This window comes from Alternaria dauci, chromosome 3, assembly GCF_042100115.1.
Source record: "Alternaria dauci strain A2016 chromosome 3, whole genome shotgun sequence".
NCBI lineage: Eukaryota > Fungi > Ascomycota > Dothideomycetes > Pleosporales > Pleosporaceae > Alternaria > Alternaria dauci.
The window spans coordinates 1,265,202-1,282,570 of NC_091274.1; the positions used below are offsets into that span (position 1 = coordinate 1,265,202).

The 17,369-nt window shown below is 53.5% G+C and overlaps 8 protein-coding genes across 8 annotated transcripts; 4 read left to right on the forward strand and 4 right to left on the reverse strand.

Moving 5' to 3' along the window:
* Window positions 1-97: 97 nt before the first annotated feature.
* ACET3X_004074 (uncharacterized protein) lies at window positions 98-1,557 on the reverse strand (the record flags this gene model as incomplete). The annotated part of the gene is made up of 3 exons (XM_069450239.1): window positions 98-754; window positions 809-1,263; window positions 1,317-1,557. 3 exons carry the CDS (start codon window positions 1,555-1,557, stop codon window positions 98-100), a joined length of 1,353 nt encoding a protein of 450 aa, XP_069308052.1.
* A 1,207-nt stretch (window positions 1,558-2,764) lies between these two features.
* On the reverse strand, window positions 2,765-4,073 carry ACET3X_004075 (uncharacterized protein; the record flags this gene model as incomplete). The annotated part of the gene is made up of 3 exons (XM_069450240.1): window positions 2,765-2,876; window positions 2,924-3,756; window positions 3,813-4,073. 3 exons carry the CDS (start codon window positions 4,071-4,073, stop codon window positions 2,765-2,767), a joined length of 1,206 nt encoding a protein of 401 aa, XP_069308053.1.
* An 813-nt stretch (window positions 4,074-4,886) lies between these two features.
* ACET3X_004076 (uncharacterized protein) lies at window positions 4,887-5,621 on the forward strand (the record flags this gene model as incomplete). Its single annotated transcript, XM_069450241.1, has 2 exons — window positions 4,887-5,548; window positions 5,594-5,621. 2 exons carry the CDS (start codon window positions 4,887-4,889, stop codon window positions 5,619-5,621), a joined length of 690 nt encoding a protein of 229 aa, XP_069308054.1.
* A 388-nt stretch (window positions 5,622-6,009) lies between these two features.
* ACET3X_004077 (uncharacterized protein) lies at window positions 6,010-6,933 on the reverse strand (the record flags this gene model as incomplete). Its single annotated transcript, XM_069450242.1, has 1 exon — window positions 6,010-6,933. One exon carries the CDS (start codon window positions 6,931-6,933, stop codon window positions 6,010-6,012), a length of 924 nt encoding a protein of 307 aa, XP_069308055.1.
* Window positions 6,934-7,162: 229 nt separating this feature from the next.
* ACET3X_004078 (uncharacterized protein) lies at window positions 7,163-8,690 on the forward strand (the record flags this gene model as incomplete). The annotated part of the gene is made up of 4 exons (XM_069450243.1): window positions 7,163-7,202; window positions 7,256-8,271; window positions 8,327-8,575; window positions 8,634-8,690. The coding sequence occupies 4 exons, from the start codon at window positions 7,163-7,165 to the stop codon at window positions 8,688-8,690; spliced, it is 1,362 nt and encodes a 453-aa protein (XP_069308056.1).
* A 497-nt stretch (window positions 8,691-9,187) lies between these two features.
* On the reverse strand, window positions 9,188-10,476 carry ACET3X_004079 (uncharacterized protein; the record flags this gene model as incomplete). The annotated part of the gene is made up of 6 exons (XM_069450244.1): window positions 9,188-9,337; window positions 9,388-9,896; window positions 10,064-10,091; window positions 10,146-10,234; window positions 10,290-10,323; window positions 10,393-10,476. The coding sequence occupies 6 exons, from the start codon at window positions 10,474-10,476 to the stop codon at window positions 9,188-9,190; spliced, it is 894 nt and encodes a 297-aa protein (XP_069308057.1).
* A 1,133-nt stretch (window positions 10,477-11,609) lies between these two features.
* Window positions 11,610-12,940, forward strand: ACET3X_004080 (uncharacterized protein; the record flags this gene model as incomplete). Its single annotated transcript, XM_069450245.1, has 3 exons — window positions 11,610-11,644; window positions 11,695-12,056; window positions 12,105-12,940. 3 exons carry the CDS (start codon window positions 11,610-11,612, stop codon window positions 12,938-12,940), a joined length of 1,233 nt encoding a protein of 410 aa, XP_069308058.1.
* A 1,375-nt stretch (window positions 12,941-14,315) lies between these two features.
* ACET3X_004081 (uncharacterized protein) lies at window positions 14,316-16,540 on the forward strand (the record flags this gene model as incomplete). The annotated part of the gene is made up of 5 exons (XM_069450246.1): window positions 14,316-14,447; window positions 14,644-15,650; window positions 15,700-16,044; window positions 16,098-16,377; window positions 16,508-16,540. The coding sequence occupies 5 exons, from the start codon at window positions 14,316-14,318 to the stop codon at window positions 16,538-16,540; spliced, it is 1,797 nt and encodes a 598-aa protein (XP_069308059.1).
* Between the last annotated feature and the right edge of the window lie 829 nt (window positions 16,541-17,369).

The window sequence follows — 17,369 nt, forward strand, 5'->3', positions numbered from 1 at the left end:
TCCGTAATGCTCCAGCTAACCACTCATGTAGTTCTACATTAATGGTGTCACCACACGTCTCCTGCACACCTACATGTTCTTTTGGCAAGACACTCTCTTAGTACTGTCCTCGAGCATGGGTGCGGTATCGGTTCCGCTGTCCCTCCTCGTTGGCATGGTCTTGCTGAGTCTTACCACGTCCATGTCCACCCTGAGGAGCGCCAGAAGGCGTAATAACCCCAGAGATGACAGGGATGGTCTCATAAGCAAGTGAGGATGCGGTTGATGAACTCACAGCGGTACTCAGAGACGGGACAACTGCGGTACTCACCTCCAACTCTACAGCATCTCCTGAAGGTGTGGCTCCCGTAGGCATAGTACCATTTGGAGCACCGCCGGGGCCGCCACCCATATCACCAGAATTCTCGTTCTCAACACCTCCCTCTTCAGTCCAGTATGCCGCGGGGGTGATATTGTAAGAGTTGGTTGAGTCCATGCCGAACGCCAACCAGCCAAACAGACCCTCGGAGATGTCATCGCCCAGCAGGACGTACTCCACGAATGGATCAACATCCTCGGCTTCTTCAGCGAGGATAGAGTCATCCGAGTTTAAAGTGACTTCCTGTTCGTTGCTGGCATAGGGTTCTACCGTATCGGCAAGTGTGACAAGGTTTTGATCGAAGAACATCTGTCCCACGTGTGTGATGTGACCGCCTGAGAGGGTCGAGTTGGCGTTTACGGTTGCGTTGATTCTGGACATGACGTGGATATGCGTCTGTAAAACAGTCGTTAGTCGAGAAGGGGATAACACAGAAGAGCGGGAACTTACAGCACGGCCAGTGTAATGTCCCGGAAAGATGGTCTGAAATACAACAACACCATTTTCATCGCTCTGTTGGATACCACGCAACGCTGTGTTCTGCAAGTTCGCCTCATCGTCCTCACCAACCCCGTTGCCTTGAGCTACAACACCAGAGTAAACACCAGTGGCGTTGCAGTGCCACATCTCGAGGTAAGCCTGAGGAACAGGTTCACATGTGTTCACATCGATGATCTGGATGTCCAAGGTGAAAGGGATGCCCTGTTGACCTTCGGTAACGTCTTCTCGCACAAGCTCGCCTTCAACCCAGTAAGGACCTTGTGTGACTTCAGGTGTAAGGATGCAGGAGTTGTTTCCTCCAAAGAGAGTGGCGGGGTCGGTGTCGACAGTGACGCCAGTCATGTTCGACTTGTGATCGGTGGCGAGCACAGTATCAAGGTCACGGATGCGCAGGTATGGCTTCTCTGTTCAATACATCAACTTTCAGTCCACGGCCTCTTCTTGGGAACAAACTTACCTTGGGCGATGGTCCGCTTAGCTCGAAGCTTGTCTACCATGGCGCTACGACGAGCGTGCATAGTGATATCGTTACCACGCGTCTTGAGCGCATCGTCGCAGTGCGCAAGGGATCGCTTATTGTTTGCCAAGTAGGCCCTTCGCTCAGCAGCGTCTCGCGCATGTTGTGCAGGAGTTTCGCCTGGGTGTGCGAAGGAGCTCTGAGCCAAGAGAGCGACACTGAAAAGAGTGGTGAGCTTCATGGCGCGCAGTCTCTGAGTGAGTTGGTTAACTGATGTAGACAAGGAAAGCGATGGTAATGGAGACCCAGATTGCTAACCGACCACAGGATTTATATGTGCGGCTCCTTGACGCATACCCATGGTCTGCGTGATTCTCTTCGACCTGTGCGAGTCGTCACAAGCATACGCAAGACATGCTACTCTTTCTCATCTCCAACCGGGCTTAGCGGCATGGTGGTCTGGAAGTATGTGCGCTTGGACCCACCATTGGATCACTTCCTATCATTCTTGTCTGGTGTTGCATATGCCCATTGCTATCATATCAAGTGCGTGTGCACATACTCAAGCAAGTTCGTTGCAATCAGAACTCACGATTGCCGATTCCATTGTTCAGAACATTATCACAATACAACCGATCCCAAGGCTCCACAATTGGCATATACACGCTGAGCCTCAACGTCAATTTCAAGCAATAGAAAACCCCAATCAGTTCAACCCACTAGCCTCGCTTCTCCCCATGCCCAATCTTTCAGCCTTGTTGTCCAGGGCTGGTCAGCCATGTAGGGCTCCAATCACACACCACGCATCTCAAAGCAAGTGGGAACCAGTAGATCCAAGGGACCAGACCTCGTCATCTGCATTCTGGTTTCCATCGTCTCTGTACACAGTCAACATGTCTTACGTATGTGCGGGTCAAGCATCCGTGCATTCCGCCGAGGAAGACGCGTAGATATGTCTTGGCAAACACCTTCAAAACTTAATTATACTACTTTTGAGGGCAAACCCACTCCGGGAGAGCCAATGAGGTGCTTCGCGGTTATGTAGGTGATACTTGTTGTTCAGGGTAAACCCCAGGCATGAGGCTTGGCGGGCAGTGCTTACGTAGGCATGCCAGGAGGCTTACGCGCTGGAAAGACGCGCGTAGTGAGGGCTAAGCATTTTGGGTTGGTGCTTGACCTGATGTTTTGGTGTGGAGATAGTGCAAGATGGGAAGGAGCAGTGGAATCACCTTTCAAGATTGCAGAGAGTTAACAGTGTAATCTCTAAGGACGAGTTGCTACATTGTTAGACCTGTGATATTCATCTTCTTATGTTTTATTATGCAGTGATCATGATCCTGCGCTGTTGGAATCTTGGTGAAGGTCGAGAGTGTTTTTCCGTCCGACCTTCCAGTATCCGCTCTCTGTACACTGAACAATGACGCGACCGCCATGTAAACCACGCTTCATTAGTCGAGATGCAGCTCGCCTTCGTGGTCGGCATAGGGGTAGTACTTCTGCGTCTCAGTCCACAGCGTCTCTTCGTCCATTTGGCTTGCATCTAAGCCTGCAACTATGTCCCTGATGATCTGTTAGCCTCACGCTTCCAATCGCCGAACGTGACTCACTTGTCTTCAGCTAAAACCTCAAAGCCTGGTACACAGTCGATGAGCGCATAGATGACGTAGCTTCCGATGAACGACCACGAGAATCCGACGAGGGCTTCCACAACCTGAATACCAAGCTGCCGTACGTTGCCATCGAAGAACACCCCGCCAGCAATTTCCGTGACTCCGTCGTAACCAGCAACTTCTTTCCGCGCAAAACAGCCGGTGGAGATTGTTGCTAGGACACCACCGAGGCAGTGTGTTGCGAAGGTGTCGCCGTGGTCAACCCATCTCCAGCGCCGAGCGAAATCACTAAATTTGATGCGAAGCGCTTGACGACAGAACAGTGCGCCAAGTACACCAAAGAAGAAGGCTGTTGGAAGGTCGATGAAGCCAGCGGACGGTGTAATCATGATGAGTCCAGAGATGGCACCCATAAAGCACGAGTCTAAACTCCAGCGTCCCACTTCCACGTAGGTGTAGATCATCCACGTGAGCGCTCCACTCGCAGCGCAGAGGTTTGTAACGCACAAAGCCATCACGGACTTGAAGTTGAATGCTAGAGTCGTTCCAGCATCAAAAGCAAGCCACGAGCCCCAAATACTGATTAGAGCAAGAAGTTGGCAGAGCGAGTTGACAGGACGATGAATAACCAAATGGGATGGCGTTCGGGTCAACGACTTGCGTGAGCGGAACAACGGGCATGAGAGGTACACGGACAGGGCCGTCGCCGTCGCTCCAGAATTGATGTGCACAGGCGTACCGCCCGCAAAATCCACAACGCCTAGATCCATTAGGAAGCCACCACCCCATACCATGTGAGCCAAGGGGTTATAGATGAAGGTAGACCAGAGCTATGGCTGGTCAGTTGATCTCGTTGGCATATCGCAATCTAATTGTATAAACTCACGAATATGAACGGTATCAATGGCAGTATTCTCCCCCTCTCACATGCACCACCAGTTGCAATAGCACAGACGGTGGCTTGGAAGACCAATTGGAAGAAGCTAAACAACACTGCAGGAATTGTTCCAACGGGTTCTGCGAGGACGTTGTTGTGAAATGCGTATTTGAAGTCTCCAAAGATTGCTCCTCCTTCGCCGTATGTCAAGGTGTATCCAATGAGAAACCATTGGATTGAGCAGACGATTACCGATAGGATGGCTGGCATGATGGCTGCCAGAGAGTTGGACCGTGTCGTGTAACCTGAATAGGCTATACCTACAGCTGGAATGATACCCCAGCCTAAGAAAATCAGCCAGTGTAGTGAACAATGCTCGAAGATATATGTACAAAATACCGAACAGACGAGCACAAAGAGCGTATCAGTTCGATCGCAAGCCTCCCAGGCCTGCAGCAACTCTGTAGGTAACCCCATGGTCAACACCTGCTATGCACAGCCGGCTTCTAAAGATGAGCGGATGGCTCTGCAACGATGCGTATGAAGACAGGGTTGAGAATAACGAGCCCGGTAAGGTGAAAGACATTGGCATGGATTTAAGCAGCCCACAGGAACAAGCAAGCCACCTCGGCTGAACGCATCCCGCTCCCGGTGTCCGCATTCCATCCCAAAGCGCCCAGCATTGAGGCGCTTGATAGGCATCATAGAAACATGTCATTGGCTTAACTGCAGGTTGGTGTCGATCGCTGCGCGACGATAAAGATAAGGAAGCATGTCGAAGGCCAACGACAGGAAGGCCGGGTGAGCGATGCATTAGCCGATGGTCAGCCTAGCATCGATGCGTGGTGCTTGTGACTTTGTACTATGCTTTTGCAACGCGCCATGTCCGGATGTGGGTTTCCAACAACTCGATGGAGGACAGAAGAAAGCCGATGAAGCCTCGTCACGAAAGTCTCAACAGCGGATCCATCTCCACATCCGGTCGCACTAGCGTCATTTTGAGCCTGCGCGAACCTTCCGAGGTTGGAAGGCACAACTCCAAATTACGAATTGTGAACGTTGTCTCTGACCAACCTGCTCAAAATGTCCGAGGGCGAAGAAAACCATGTCTTTGACATCGGCCAGGATTTTGTTCCTCCAGCGCCCATCAAACCCGCTGGCGATTCCGACATAGATTTCGACGGTCTGCTATCACCCCCACTCAGGCTTCATGAAGACCTGAAGAACGGTTGCGGCGGGCAGCTATGGCCGGCCGGTATGGTCCTGAGCAAATACATGCTTCGGAAGCATCGACATGATGTCGCGGGCAAAGAGATCGTCGAACTCGGCGCCGGAGGAGGGCTTGTCGGGCTGGCGGTTGCGATAGGTTGCAAGGTCGACACGACGCTGCATATCACAGATCAGGAACCAATGTTTGAACTCATGAAGCGTAACATTGCGTTGAATTCTCTACAGTCTCGTGTCAGCGCATCGATATACAACTGGGGTGAACCGAAGCCGGCACACCTGCCAGGACACCCGGACATCATCCTAGCAGCAGACTGCGTATATTTCGAACCTGCATTTCCATTACTGCAACAGACGCTAAGGGATCTTATCGGCGAGAATACTGTGTGCTATTTCTGCTTCAAGCGGAGGAGACGAGCGGATCTGACATTCATGAAGACGGCGCGGAAGATGTTCGACGTGCAGGAGGTGGCCGATGATCCTGACAAGGAGGTGTATTCAAGGGAGAAACTGTTTCTGTAAGTGCAGACGAGCCGACCATGAGTAGCAGCTGATGTATACAGATATCGCATCACTAAGAAGACTACCTGATGAGAAGGGTCTAGAAGGTGGCATACTAGCATCTGAGTGGGTGATTGGATGCGAAAAGCCTTGATGTGTGCATTTATTGGCCATGGGTTAGATATATCAAAGCTTGGTAGGGCTCGATTTGAATTCTTCAGCGGCATTCTGCTTGAATCTCTACACCATCAACAGGCCATTGAGAGGAGGGTTGCCATTGCGTTCTGTCAAAAGTAGCCCATGCCGTCTGGGGTTATCGTAAAAGCACAGAGACAATCACCACGTAAGTCATCATTGAAGATCAGGCGTGAGAAAACCTTGCTGACAGGCATCAGGGGAAACCAGCACTCATGACGAATCTCATTGTGGACCGGCCGACGTGTCAGCCAAACTACACTAGTTCAACCGTCCACGCAGCCTACGCGCTCTCCTTGGTCTTACGTTGACTACCAGCCTCGTGCCGATTTTCAAAGAACTTGGCCGTAATCCCAATGAGCGCGATAACAGTAGAAACGGCTAGGAAGTTGACCACCATGTTGCCCTTTTCCCATTCCTCTTCCACCTTGATGCCATTCCTGCGCAACTTTCTCCGCCTTGCCCATATATGATCGTTTACATTGTCCTGCGTTTCTTTGTGTCTTATGTCATCAAAATGGGGGACTTGGTTGCCTTGCTTCTGTTGGCCTGGACCAAACCCACCCCATTCGCCGTAGGACTCTTGGCCGGCATCCTTGCCTGCTTCGCCTCGTTCGTGTGGGCTCGAGTATGCGTGTTCGGCCCGCTTCGCACCATGGCGTCCATAGCCGCCAGCTTTGTAGAATGAGGGCGGCGGGCCCCGGAAGGTACTGCGCTTCTTGTTCAGCCCACTAGCTGGTCTTGAGCCATAGGCAGCGGAGCTGTAGCTCCCTTGCGGGTATTCGCTCCCGTTCTGTCCCCATCGTGACTGCCGTTGCGAATGCTCCAGCTGAGCATCGTACTGTGCACGTTTCTCTGGGACGGAGAGAACGTGGTAGGCTTCGCTTATAGCGACAAAGCGTGTCGAGGCTTCGGGATCGTTGCGGTTGTGGTCCGGATGGTTTTTCTTCGAGAGGGTGTAGAATTGGCGCTTGATCTCAGAGGCAGAAGCCGTCGAGGTCAGATGCAGAATCTCATAGTGGTTGACGAGCGCATCGGCATATCGTGGTGCGGTAGCATGGAAGTGTGAGACTTGTTCGCGCCGCGGAGGAGCAGGTATCGTGCGACGCAGGCACGCGCGACAGACGTATTGGGACGATAGGCCCGGCAGACGCGGGGCCGACAATGTAGCGATTGATCGCACGAGACTAGATGGGCGGGGTGGCATTGCCCATTACCAGTATCCGGGGGTGGTGTGTAGGTGCCCATGCAGAAAGGGTGGGTTTGAATGAATGCTGGGCAGGCATAGAGGACGTCATGGCTGAGGCTAGGACTGGCGTGGTTAGCTGTGGCTAATCGACCAAATGCGTGGGCGTGTGTTAGCGGGGCGGGTTGGAGAGGCTCGTAAATTTCGAGACTGTCCACGAGACACGGCCCGAACAGTCCAGACAGTCAACATGGCGGCCAAGGTAGCCGACGACGTTGCCAACTTGAAGTGTACGGCCTTCTGCGGCCTCGTCGCGCCCGTTGCAGCCGCTAACAGGGCACAGTGGACGACAGCAGCAGCACAGCAGCCAACGGCGCAGCACACGACGGCGACAAGCCCACGGGCGATGCCGACCACGAAGACTCGGACGACGACAACGAGGCCGACGACGGTGCGCCCGAAGGCGGCGAGGGTGTTGCGAAAAAGAAGAAGAAGAGAAAGCCGCGGAAGAAGAAGAAGGCCGGAGTAGCAGGCAGCGGCGCCGGAGGACCCAAGGTGCAGACGTCGCCGCCGCGAGTCCGCATCGACGAACTCTTTCCCAACAACTCGTATCCCGAGGGCGAAATCCAGGAGTACGTCAACGAGAACGCGTACCGCACCACGTCCGAAGAGAAGCGCCACCTCGACCGCATGAACAACGACTTCCTCACCGAATACCGCAAAGGCTCAGAGATTCACCGCCAAGTCCGGCAATGGGCCCAGAACTGGATCAAGCCTGGCATGTCGCTCACCGAGATTGCCGAGGGCATCGAGGACTCGGTTCGCGCTCTGACTGGACATCAGGGTCTCGAGGACGGTGATGCGCAAATAGCCGGCATGGGATTCCCAACGGGCCTGAGCATAAACCACTGTGCCGCACACTACACGCCCAATGCGGGCAACAAGATGGTCCTCAACTACGAGGACGTCATGAAGGTCGATTTCGGTGTACACATCAACGGTCGCATTGTCGACAGCGCCTTCACCCTGACCTTTGACCCCGTATACGACAATTTGGTCAACGCCTGCAAGGCCGCTACCAACGCGGGCATCAAGGAGGCCGGCATTGATGTCCGCATGAGCGATATTGGCGCTGCCATCCAAGAAGTCATGGAGAGTTACGAGGTGGAGATCAAGGGACAGATGCTGCCCGTCAAGTGCATCAGGAACCTCAACGGACATTCCATCGGCCACTACACCATTCATGGCGGCAAGACCGTGCCCATTGTCAAGGGCGGCGACCAGACAAAGATGGAAGAAGGCGAGACATTTGCCATTGAAACATTCGGTAGCACTGGAAAGGGCTATGTTCGAGACGACGTAAGTCACGCACCCCAATCTTCAGCCCGCTCTGCCCAACTAACAACCACCGCAGATGGAGACGTCACATTACGCAAAAAAGGCCGATGCACCCAAAGTCGCTCTTCGTGTTTCTTCTGCAAAGACACTGCTCAACTCCATCACCAAGAACTTTGGCACTCTGCCCTTCTGCAGGCGGTACCTCGATCGCATGGGCCATGACAAGTACCTCCTGGGCTTGAACAACCTGGTTAGCGCGGGTATTGTCGAGGCTTACCCTCCGCTGTGCGATATCAAGGGTAGTTACACGGCACAGAGCGAACACGTAAGTGGTCAAGCCAATGGACTAGTCTTTACAAGCACATTTGCTAACGCATCGACAGACGTTTGTACTCCGCCCCAACTGCAAGGAGATCCTCAGTCGCGGTGACGACTACTAAGCTCGAGCTCTACGTCGCATATGACTTATTGGCATTGCTACATAGTGAAATGTAGCGAGCCGAGAGGAGGCTTCACGTTTAGCGTCAAGCACAGCATGCACTAGAAAGAACAAAAAGTAGACAAAACAGCATAGCTCATTCGCGAAAGGTCCTTTGTTCAACTTTGCAGTTTGCATCTTGTTCAAGATTGTCGTCTTCGAGGCCCAGTACATGTACGAAATGGGTAATCGTGCCGCCACATCAAGTCTCCACGACTTTGACGAAGGCTCTAGAAAAGACTATCACACAGGGTTAAAAACCGGTCGCCATCACCGTGAAAATGTATATTAGAGTCTGAAAGTCCAAATATTGCATTGAGACAAGTCGTCGTACGTGTCAGAAAACCATACTACGCTCGCTCCTCAACACTAGATTGATATGATACCGCTTCGCGAGAATCAAAGAAATCTAAGGCCATTTCCCCCTTCTCTTGTCCACAAATATCAGTCTTGAGGTGCTTAACCCTCAAAGGTGAAGCTGGTGCCGAGCTTGTGGCCGGCCTCGTTCAGCTTCTGGGTATCGAAAGAGCCACCAATACCAAACGTCAAGCCGCTGTTGACCTTGGTGTTGTAGGCGAGGGAAGCGATTCCAAGGTTGTTGATCTTGGCCTGTACAGAATTAGCACAAACACCTTGGTGCATATCAGGGGCCATCATACCTTGGCGAAAGACGCAGGGTCGAGCTTGTACTTGGCAGCGAGTTCGAGGCCAACGTTGTTGCCAGACTTTGAGTCCCAGACAGCGCGAGCACCGGCCTCAACAGCAGGGTTGACGCGCTGGTAGTAAGAGGCAGTGAAGACGCTCAGGGAGTTGGTGGCAGTGACGGCAGCGTTGTAGAGAGGAGTGGTGTATCCGACAGCGGCCGAGTACTTTGTGATGGCAGCCTTCTGCACATCGTAACCGACCTCACCACCAACGACCATGCCCTCGTGGCTAACGACAGCATCGGCAGTGGTGCCAATTGCGCCAGCGGCCGAGTAGTCGACGAAAGCACGGCCGTGGAAGGCGGGCTGCTTGAAGTGGAGGTTGACCTTCTGGCCCTTGTTTCCGGCAGCGGGGCTGAAGTTGGAGAGGACCTCGGTCTTCAAGCCGCTGGCGAAGGTGTCGTTGAGCTCGACCTTGGTGGCCAGCATGTTGGCAGTGTTCCATGACTGGGTGATGCTAATGCCTGCGTCGTCGGTTGTCAGCAGGTTGATTCCGTAGCCGCTTACAGAAGCGCCCGTCTTGCCTGGGGGCTGCTTCATGTAGAATATATATAAGAGTGAAAGTTGGAAGACGTGTGAATGGGGATTACGAGGCTTGTAGAGCGGGGGACAAACGAATGGTTGGTCGTACCGTTGGAAAGCGACTTCTTGCCCTCGAGCTGGTGGATTCGTTAGCAATGGCATTTTTTCCCGCGCACCATGGCAATGCTCACAGAAGAGGTGACGGGGCCATCGTGGGCAGAGGTTCCCTTGGCGGTGAAGTTGACACCATTGGGGGCCTTGAGCTTGACCTCAAGGGCAGCTGCGGGCGCGTCAGTGCTTGGGCTGGGGCTTGGGGGTCAATTGGTGTCGCGGACCTGCGGCAGTGTGGTAGAAGTCCTTGTTGATAAGCTGGCGGCTCCGTTAGCAATGGCGCCATGGGGGGAAGGGGGGAGCTCGTCGCGGGGAGCCAAAACCTACGTCGTTGGAGGCCTTGGCGATGTCGCTGAACGCCGGCGGCGGGAACTTGGGGATGATCTTCTCGACCTTGACGTATTCAGTCATAATGGCGGTTTGGTGGGGGATGCGATGGAGGATAGAGGGGTGTTTTGGGGGGTGGTGTTGCTGGCTCGAAGCAAAACTTCTTGAGAAGCCATGGCAAGGGTCCGCGCTAGTAATCCCGGAGGATCTTCGTGCTGCCAGTTGGTCGGCAACGTGCGCGCATGGGAGCTCATTCATTCACCCATCTGACTCCATAGTGGCCGTTGTCTCGTACAAGTTTTTCCCTTCTTTCTTTTGGTCTGGCCTTGGTGTGCTTTGTCCAGAAGCTCTTTCATTCTGCCTGACACTGCCTTGATCCGATTGACACCCTGTCATCTGTCCTTCTCAACCATGGAACTGCTCGCAGGCGCAGTCGCCCTCGCGCGTGCCATTGTCTTCCAATTCTTCGGCCCATTCGCCCACGTACATGTCGTCGCCAGTCCTTCCTTGACTGGAAGCTTTGTACAGCACAAGAACAGCACATGTCATGTGGGGTGGGGTTGTCTGCTTGGGCGACAACGTTGACCCTGCAAGCACACCCTCATGCCGCCATAAACCAATCACCATCCCAAGGGCGAAGACTGCCAGCCAACTTGCCAATTCCTGCGGCTTCCATGTTGAACATGGCAGTTGAATCGGACTGAAGCAGTCTAGATGTATGCTTGGTCCACGTCTAAAGCGAAGCAGCCCTGGAGCTCTTGATCTCTTCTCCTCGTGTTCGTCCTTGTTCCCAGCGCATAGTGCAAGCCAATGTCCCTGTCGGCCTCTCTCGATCTTATCTTGAAATCCTGGGAACCCTTCTCTAACGGCAGTTTGGATTATTCAATCCCCATCAAGTGCGTGCAAGCACCGATCGAAGGGTGACATGGTTTGTCTACGTAATCAAACCAGCCTTACCATCGGGAGCCGATCTCGGGTTCCCTGACGGCTCTACTCCGCGCCCCGCTAAATAAATAAAACTCCTAGAGTGACTCTGACGTTGATTGTTCTAGCGCACGCGTCTGCACTTGCGACAGTATTATAATAATAACAACTAACCTTCTCCTTTCTTCCCAAACGTAGACGCACCCTTGCATACACCAGCTACACAGTTGCTTGGCTAGACTTGCTGCTCAGAAGAGAGCCGAATCCCACAGCCCGCCAACACCACAACCACAATGTCTACCTTTGGTACGCACTTCAGGGTCACCACGTACGCACACACGCACTATACCATCTGCTATAGTATACTAAACTCCGCAGCTATGGTGAATCCCATTGCCTTTCCGTCGGCGCAATAATCGACGGCTGCCCGCCTGGTATGGCCCTCACCGAGGATGACATCCAGCCCCAGATGACGCGCCGCCGACCCGGCCAGTCCGCCATCACAACTCCCCGCAACGAGAAGGACCGGGTAGAGATTCAGTCTGGTACAGAGTTTGGCATTACACTAGGGACCCCAATTGGCATCCGGGTCATGAACGAGAACCAGCGCAAGCAAGATTACGGCAACCAGACCATGGACAAGTACCCGCGACCCAGCCATGCCGACTGGACATACTTGGAAAAGTACGGCGTCAAGGCTAGTTCGGGCGGTGGCCGGAGCAGTGCACGAGAGACGATTGGTGCGTGACTTTGCGCGCAATCATCACGCAATTGCTGACAATACGCAGGACGAGTAGCGGCTGGCGCAATAGCAGAAAAGTACCTGCGCGAAGCCTACGGTATCGAGATTGTCGCCTTCACCAACTCCATCGGAAACGAATTCCTCTTCCCTCCCACACCCGAACACCCCACCGCATCCACGAACCCAGAGTATCTCAAGCTCATCGACTCAATTACACGCACCAAGGTAGACGAGTTCTTGCCTGTACGATGCCCGAGCGAAGAAGTCACCAAGCGCATGGAGGACCTGATTGCCAAGTACCGCGATGCGCAGGACAGCATAGGTGGCACAGTGACGTGTGTCATAAGAGGCTGCCCGACGGGCTTGGGAGAGCCATGCTTTGACAAGCTGGAAGCCAAGTTGGGACATGCCATGCTGTCGATACCAGCAACCAAGGGTTTTGAGATTGGCTCCGGCTTCGGAGGCGCACAAGTGCCTGGTTCAATTCACAATGATGCCTTTATCAAAGCTCCTGCTGTTCCGGCTGGCGAGAACCCCGACGCAAGCAAATACCGCTCAAAACCAAAGCTCACTACCAAGACGAACAACTCGGGCGGTATCCAAGGCGGTATCACAAACGGCGCGCCCATCTACTTCAATGTAGCGTTCAAGCCCGCAGCAACTATTGGGCAGGCACAGTCGACAGTCACCTACGACCAGGAAGAAGGCGTGCTGGAAGCCAAGGGAAGACACGATCCTTGTGTGGTGCCTCGTGCAGTGCCCATCGTTGAGATGATGGCTGCATTGGTCATTATGGATGCTGTACTGGCTCAGCAGGCGAGGCAAGGCGCAAGAAGTCTGCTGCCACCGCTAAAGGGTGTTCTGCCCGTCAATGGTGCATGAGTAGACTAGAAGATACTGGCCGGGTATGGTGGGAGTTGAGGTGTCAGGGGCTGCAGGTTTTTCAACATTATTACCCCAAGACGGAGAAAAGTTATCAGCCTTGATATGCACAGATAGACACGCCACGGCTCGACAAACTCAAGGCCCACAGATGAGCTTGGAAGATGGTTCGGATTGAAAGAAAAGCTTGTCCGAGCAATGAGTAGTCAGACTAGCGACATGCATTCGAATCGAAAGGCAATTCACTCCGAACAGACGTGGCCACACTCTTCGGCCGAAGTGACCAATGTTGTGAAGAGACGAGAAATTCACATGCGAACAGGCTGCGAGGAAAAGGGGCGTGGTTGGATCTGGGCCTTTGGGGCAAGGCCGTTGTCGGTATGTTGAAGGGTGAGTGGTGTTGTAGAGTAGGCGAGACAATTCCGCCACAATGGTAAAGGGTATCGCCACCTGATAATACCTTGAGGCGTAGACAAGCCGAAGTTGACCGCAGGCCAACGGCAATGCATTGGCAGCGGATGCTATCGGGCCTTCCTCTCCACCAAAAGCAAGAACCCTGGAGATCCTTCGCTAGCGCATGACATAGGACATACTCCACCATGACAACCCTTCTTCTTACCAGTTTATCTTCTTGCCCACAAGCAGCGCTTCTCAGGTGCCGCTCCCTATCGTATCGCCGACATCGAGATTGCGCACCAGGACGTGTCCCCCCCGTGAGCCTATGTGACGCGGCCATGGCAGACTGGTTCAGGGCTCGGTGTGCCATGCCGAAGCTAGTGGGTGATGCTCCTGGTGCTCCAGAAAAATCTGTCCTGTCGCAAGCTGATGCTGCGGTACCCGAAACCAGCTCTATTGGTCGAAGCGTCCCAAAGTGCGGCTTGACGTTTGTCGCATCCATCTCCGCAAAAGCCTTTCGCGTACAAGCATGTCAGCTGATTTATGCCGTTTTGGAACTTCGATTCGAATTCCCATGTGTGGCACACCTGTGGACGCTTTTTTTTACCCTTTCCCGCCCACCGGCTACTGCAAAAGGCGGTTGACTTCCGATCTAGGTCCTGTAACAGGCCAATCGAGCGGCCTAGTCGCTGTCGCGCCTCTTCTCTTGGGGGGTGCCGCTTCGAGTCTTGCCACCCTGCCGAAAATCATCCATGTGCTTTTGTATCTTGCCGAACACAAACCAAGGCAGGCACGTTGGAGGTTGCGACGGGGCGCAAACGTCACAGCTACCTAAATCGAATCCGCTGTCCTTCTTCTGCTGCGGCCGTGGTGGCTAATCCGTATTACTTTCCCTTCCCGGCCCAGAGAATGGCATAACTAACACGTCTGTCCTCGGAGCCCACGCGGATTGTCCCTTCACCCCCCCTTGTGATCAATAATGGCTCGCGGCGCTACTGCCACCTCTTTCAACAGGGACGACCAAGACAGCTCGCAGGCCCAGGATACCAAAGCCAGTAAGCGGCGCTGTGTACAGTCGGCCTGCGTCCCCTGCCGGAAACGCAAGTCCAAAGTGAGTATCATTCCTCTCACTGCGCATGACCCAGTGACACATGAAGCTCGTACCTGTGGCCTGATGTTGGACATTCGCCTCCGCGGACGACTCATTGCCCGCTGAACGCGATTTCCAATTCTTGTTTGGGCCACTCTTCGGGGGGCTTTCCCGGCCCCCTTCGCAAATCGCCCTCTTGCTGACACCTTCCTCACAGTGTGACGGCAGCACTCCTGTATGCGCAACTTGCACCGCCGTCTACAAGACTGAGTGCTACTACGATGCTGATAGCGAAAGTCGTCGTACCAAGGCAGCTCCCGCCACTACCAACAACACTGGCACCAAACGCGATGCCTCCCTCGTCGCCGCCTCGAGCTCCGAGAATGCATCCAACGCCGAGTTCATCATCAACTCGCTGAGACGCCTGCCTGAAGAACACGTCCAGGAATTCCTCAACCACATCCGAAAAGACCCCAACCTCGACCTGGCCTCTCTAGCCGACCAATGGCGCAAAAACGTGTTGCTGACGCAGAGTGAGCCCATCGATGTCCAGAGTCTCGAGTCGGACCTGAGTGTGCTGTTTGGGAAGCCAGCCCTGTCGTCAACCGGCCAAAGCAGACACTTTGGTCACTCTGCTAGCCTGGGCCTGGTTCCGGAGGATGAAAACTTCTCTGGTGGTCGCTTGCGTACCAACAGTGTGATGCCAGAGCGTCAGGGTTCTACGTGGACCAACGTGACAGATGACCTGGTGTTTGTTGAGAAGCTACTTGATCTCTACTTCACCTGGAGTCATCCTTTCTACGTTCTCTTCAGCCGAGAGTGCTTTTACAAAGACTTCAGGGCAGGGCGCGACAAGTACTGCTGTTCCTTGCTGGTCAACGCTATCTGCGCATACGCATGTCACCTCACAGACGATCCAGCGGGCCGCACCGACCCCGACAACTTCCGCACAGCTGGCGACCACTTCTTCGCTGAGGCCAGGCGACTGTTGTTCGAAGACGAAACTCCGAGCCTTACGACGGTTCAGGCACTCTGCATCATGTCGATGCGTGAGCCTAGTACAGGGAGAGAAAGCAACGGCTTTTCCTACATGGGAAGATGTCTTCGCATGTGTGTTGAGCTTGGTCTACATTTGAACTATGGCACCAACGCTACTCTTGACCTAACACCGAGCGAAGTCGAAGTGAGAAAAGTCACATTCTGGGGCTGCTTTACTGTAGATACGTACGTTTTATTCTGGCTACTTTGCATTGCCTAGGCTAACCTGACACAGGGTCTGGACAATCGTTACTGGTCGCATATCTCAACTTCCTCGAGCCGCTATAACTCTTGATAAGCCCATCCTAGAAGAGACCTCCAACCTCCCTGAGGCTCATCCTGCACCCTTACAAGTCGCAGTTGGTGGTGTCGTAACCACCCGCATGTTTCTCCAGGAATTTACCTCACTCTCGGAGCTCGTCAACGACCACAATCAGATGTTCTTTGCGCCAAGGGAGCGGCTTACAAGTAGTAAACTACTTGATTGTTACCACAAGTACCAGGCTTGGTATCGAAGACTGCCGCCTTCCTTAGGTATAGACGGCAAGAAAGAACCCGAGCCCCACATTCTGGTACTACAGTACGTCCAAACAATTCCATGGATGCTGGAACAAGAACTGACAGTAGAGGCAGCATGCTATACTGGACAATCATCGTCCATCTCTTCCGCCCGTTGCTCAAAGTCGACCTTATTCACTCCGACATACGCCCTCGCGACATTTGCATCAACGCAGCCAACAAAGTGTCCGAACTAGTCAGAATCTACCGAAAGTTCTACAGTTTCCGTCAGGCTCACCTGCTCATACCGCACATACTACTCACCGTCTGCATCGTGCATCTACTCTATTCAAAAGACAACAATACCTCTCGACAAAACCTCATTGAAGGCATGCGAGGCTTGGATGATCTTCACGTATGCCATTACTTTGGGGCGAGGAGCTTTCGGATCATATATACTTTGGCGAAAACGTGGGAGTTGCCCTTCCCAGAGGAACTTAGCAATTCTGCCCTGATACCAACAAAGGATCCTAACAAGCCCAAAGGCCAAATCAGTCCTCCGGCAGACCCTCTTTTGATACCGCCCAATACAACGACAATTACCGGTAACCGGATAGGGCCAGGTCGCCTTTGCCCGCCTATCGCCCAAAGAAGGGAGAGCTTGTCAATGTTTGCCCCCCAACCCCGGTTACAGCTAGCCACACACCCTGCCAATCCGAGACCAAGTAGTGTGGTATCCAGCCAACACCATCTGTCTCCAGTTGTCGGGCATACGCCTTTACAGAGTAGCTACAATGCTGGGATTCATATGTCGACATACCAGTACTCGCAGCCCATGTCCTCCACATCTAGCATGTCTACTACAATGACGTCGCCCACCACGGAACCCGCAGAGTCCATGTTTTGGAACCCAATTCCTGGCGTGCCAGGTCCGATCCTACCGCGTCACACCTACCAACAAATAAGCCCTATGGGCCTGGAAAGCGTGCTCCACAATACGGACATGAGCGATCGTCTTGGTCGCGATGGTTTCAAAATCAGTGAGGACTGGCGATCGAGTCATATTAATGGCTTCGCTACCGGTGTGTATGGCAATCCGCATAGCCAGGCAGATACTGGGTATGTACATCGGGGAGGCCATGCGCAACATCCGGATAACGTGAGTTACGCGCAAGACACGCACGAAGGGCACCATCATCACACACAAGAAGAATATGACTCAGCATGGTGGCAGAATGCGAATGGAAACCAGGGACCGATGAGCTGACAGATGGACGGTACAAAGGCTGAAGATTGGAGTGTTGCCTACCTGGGGCAGCAGCTGGTTCGATAAGTTTTTGCAGAAGAGTGAGTGCCACGTAGAAAGATGCACAGGATAGAAGGTGCATCTAGACATGATTTGGCGGA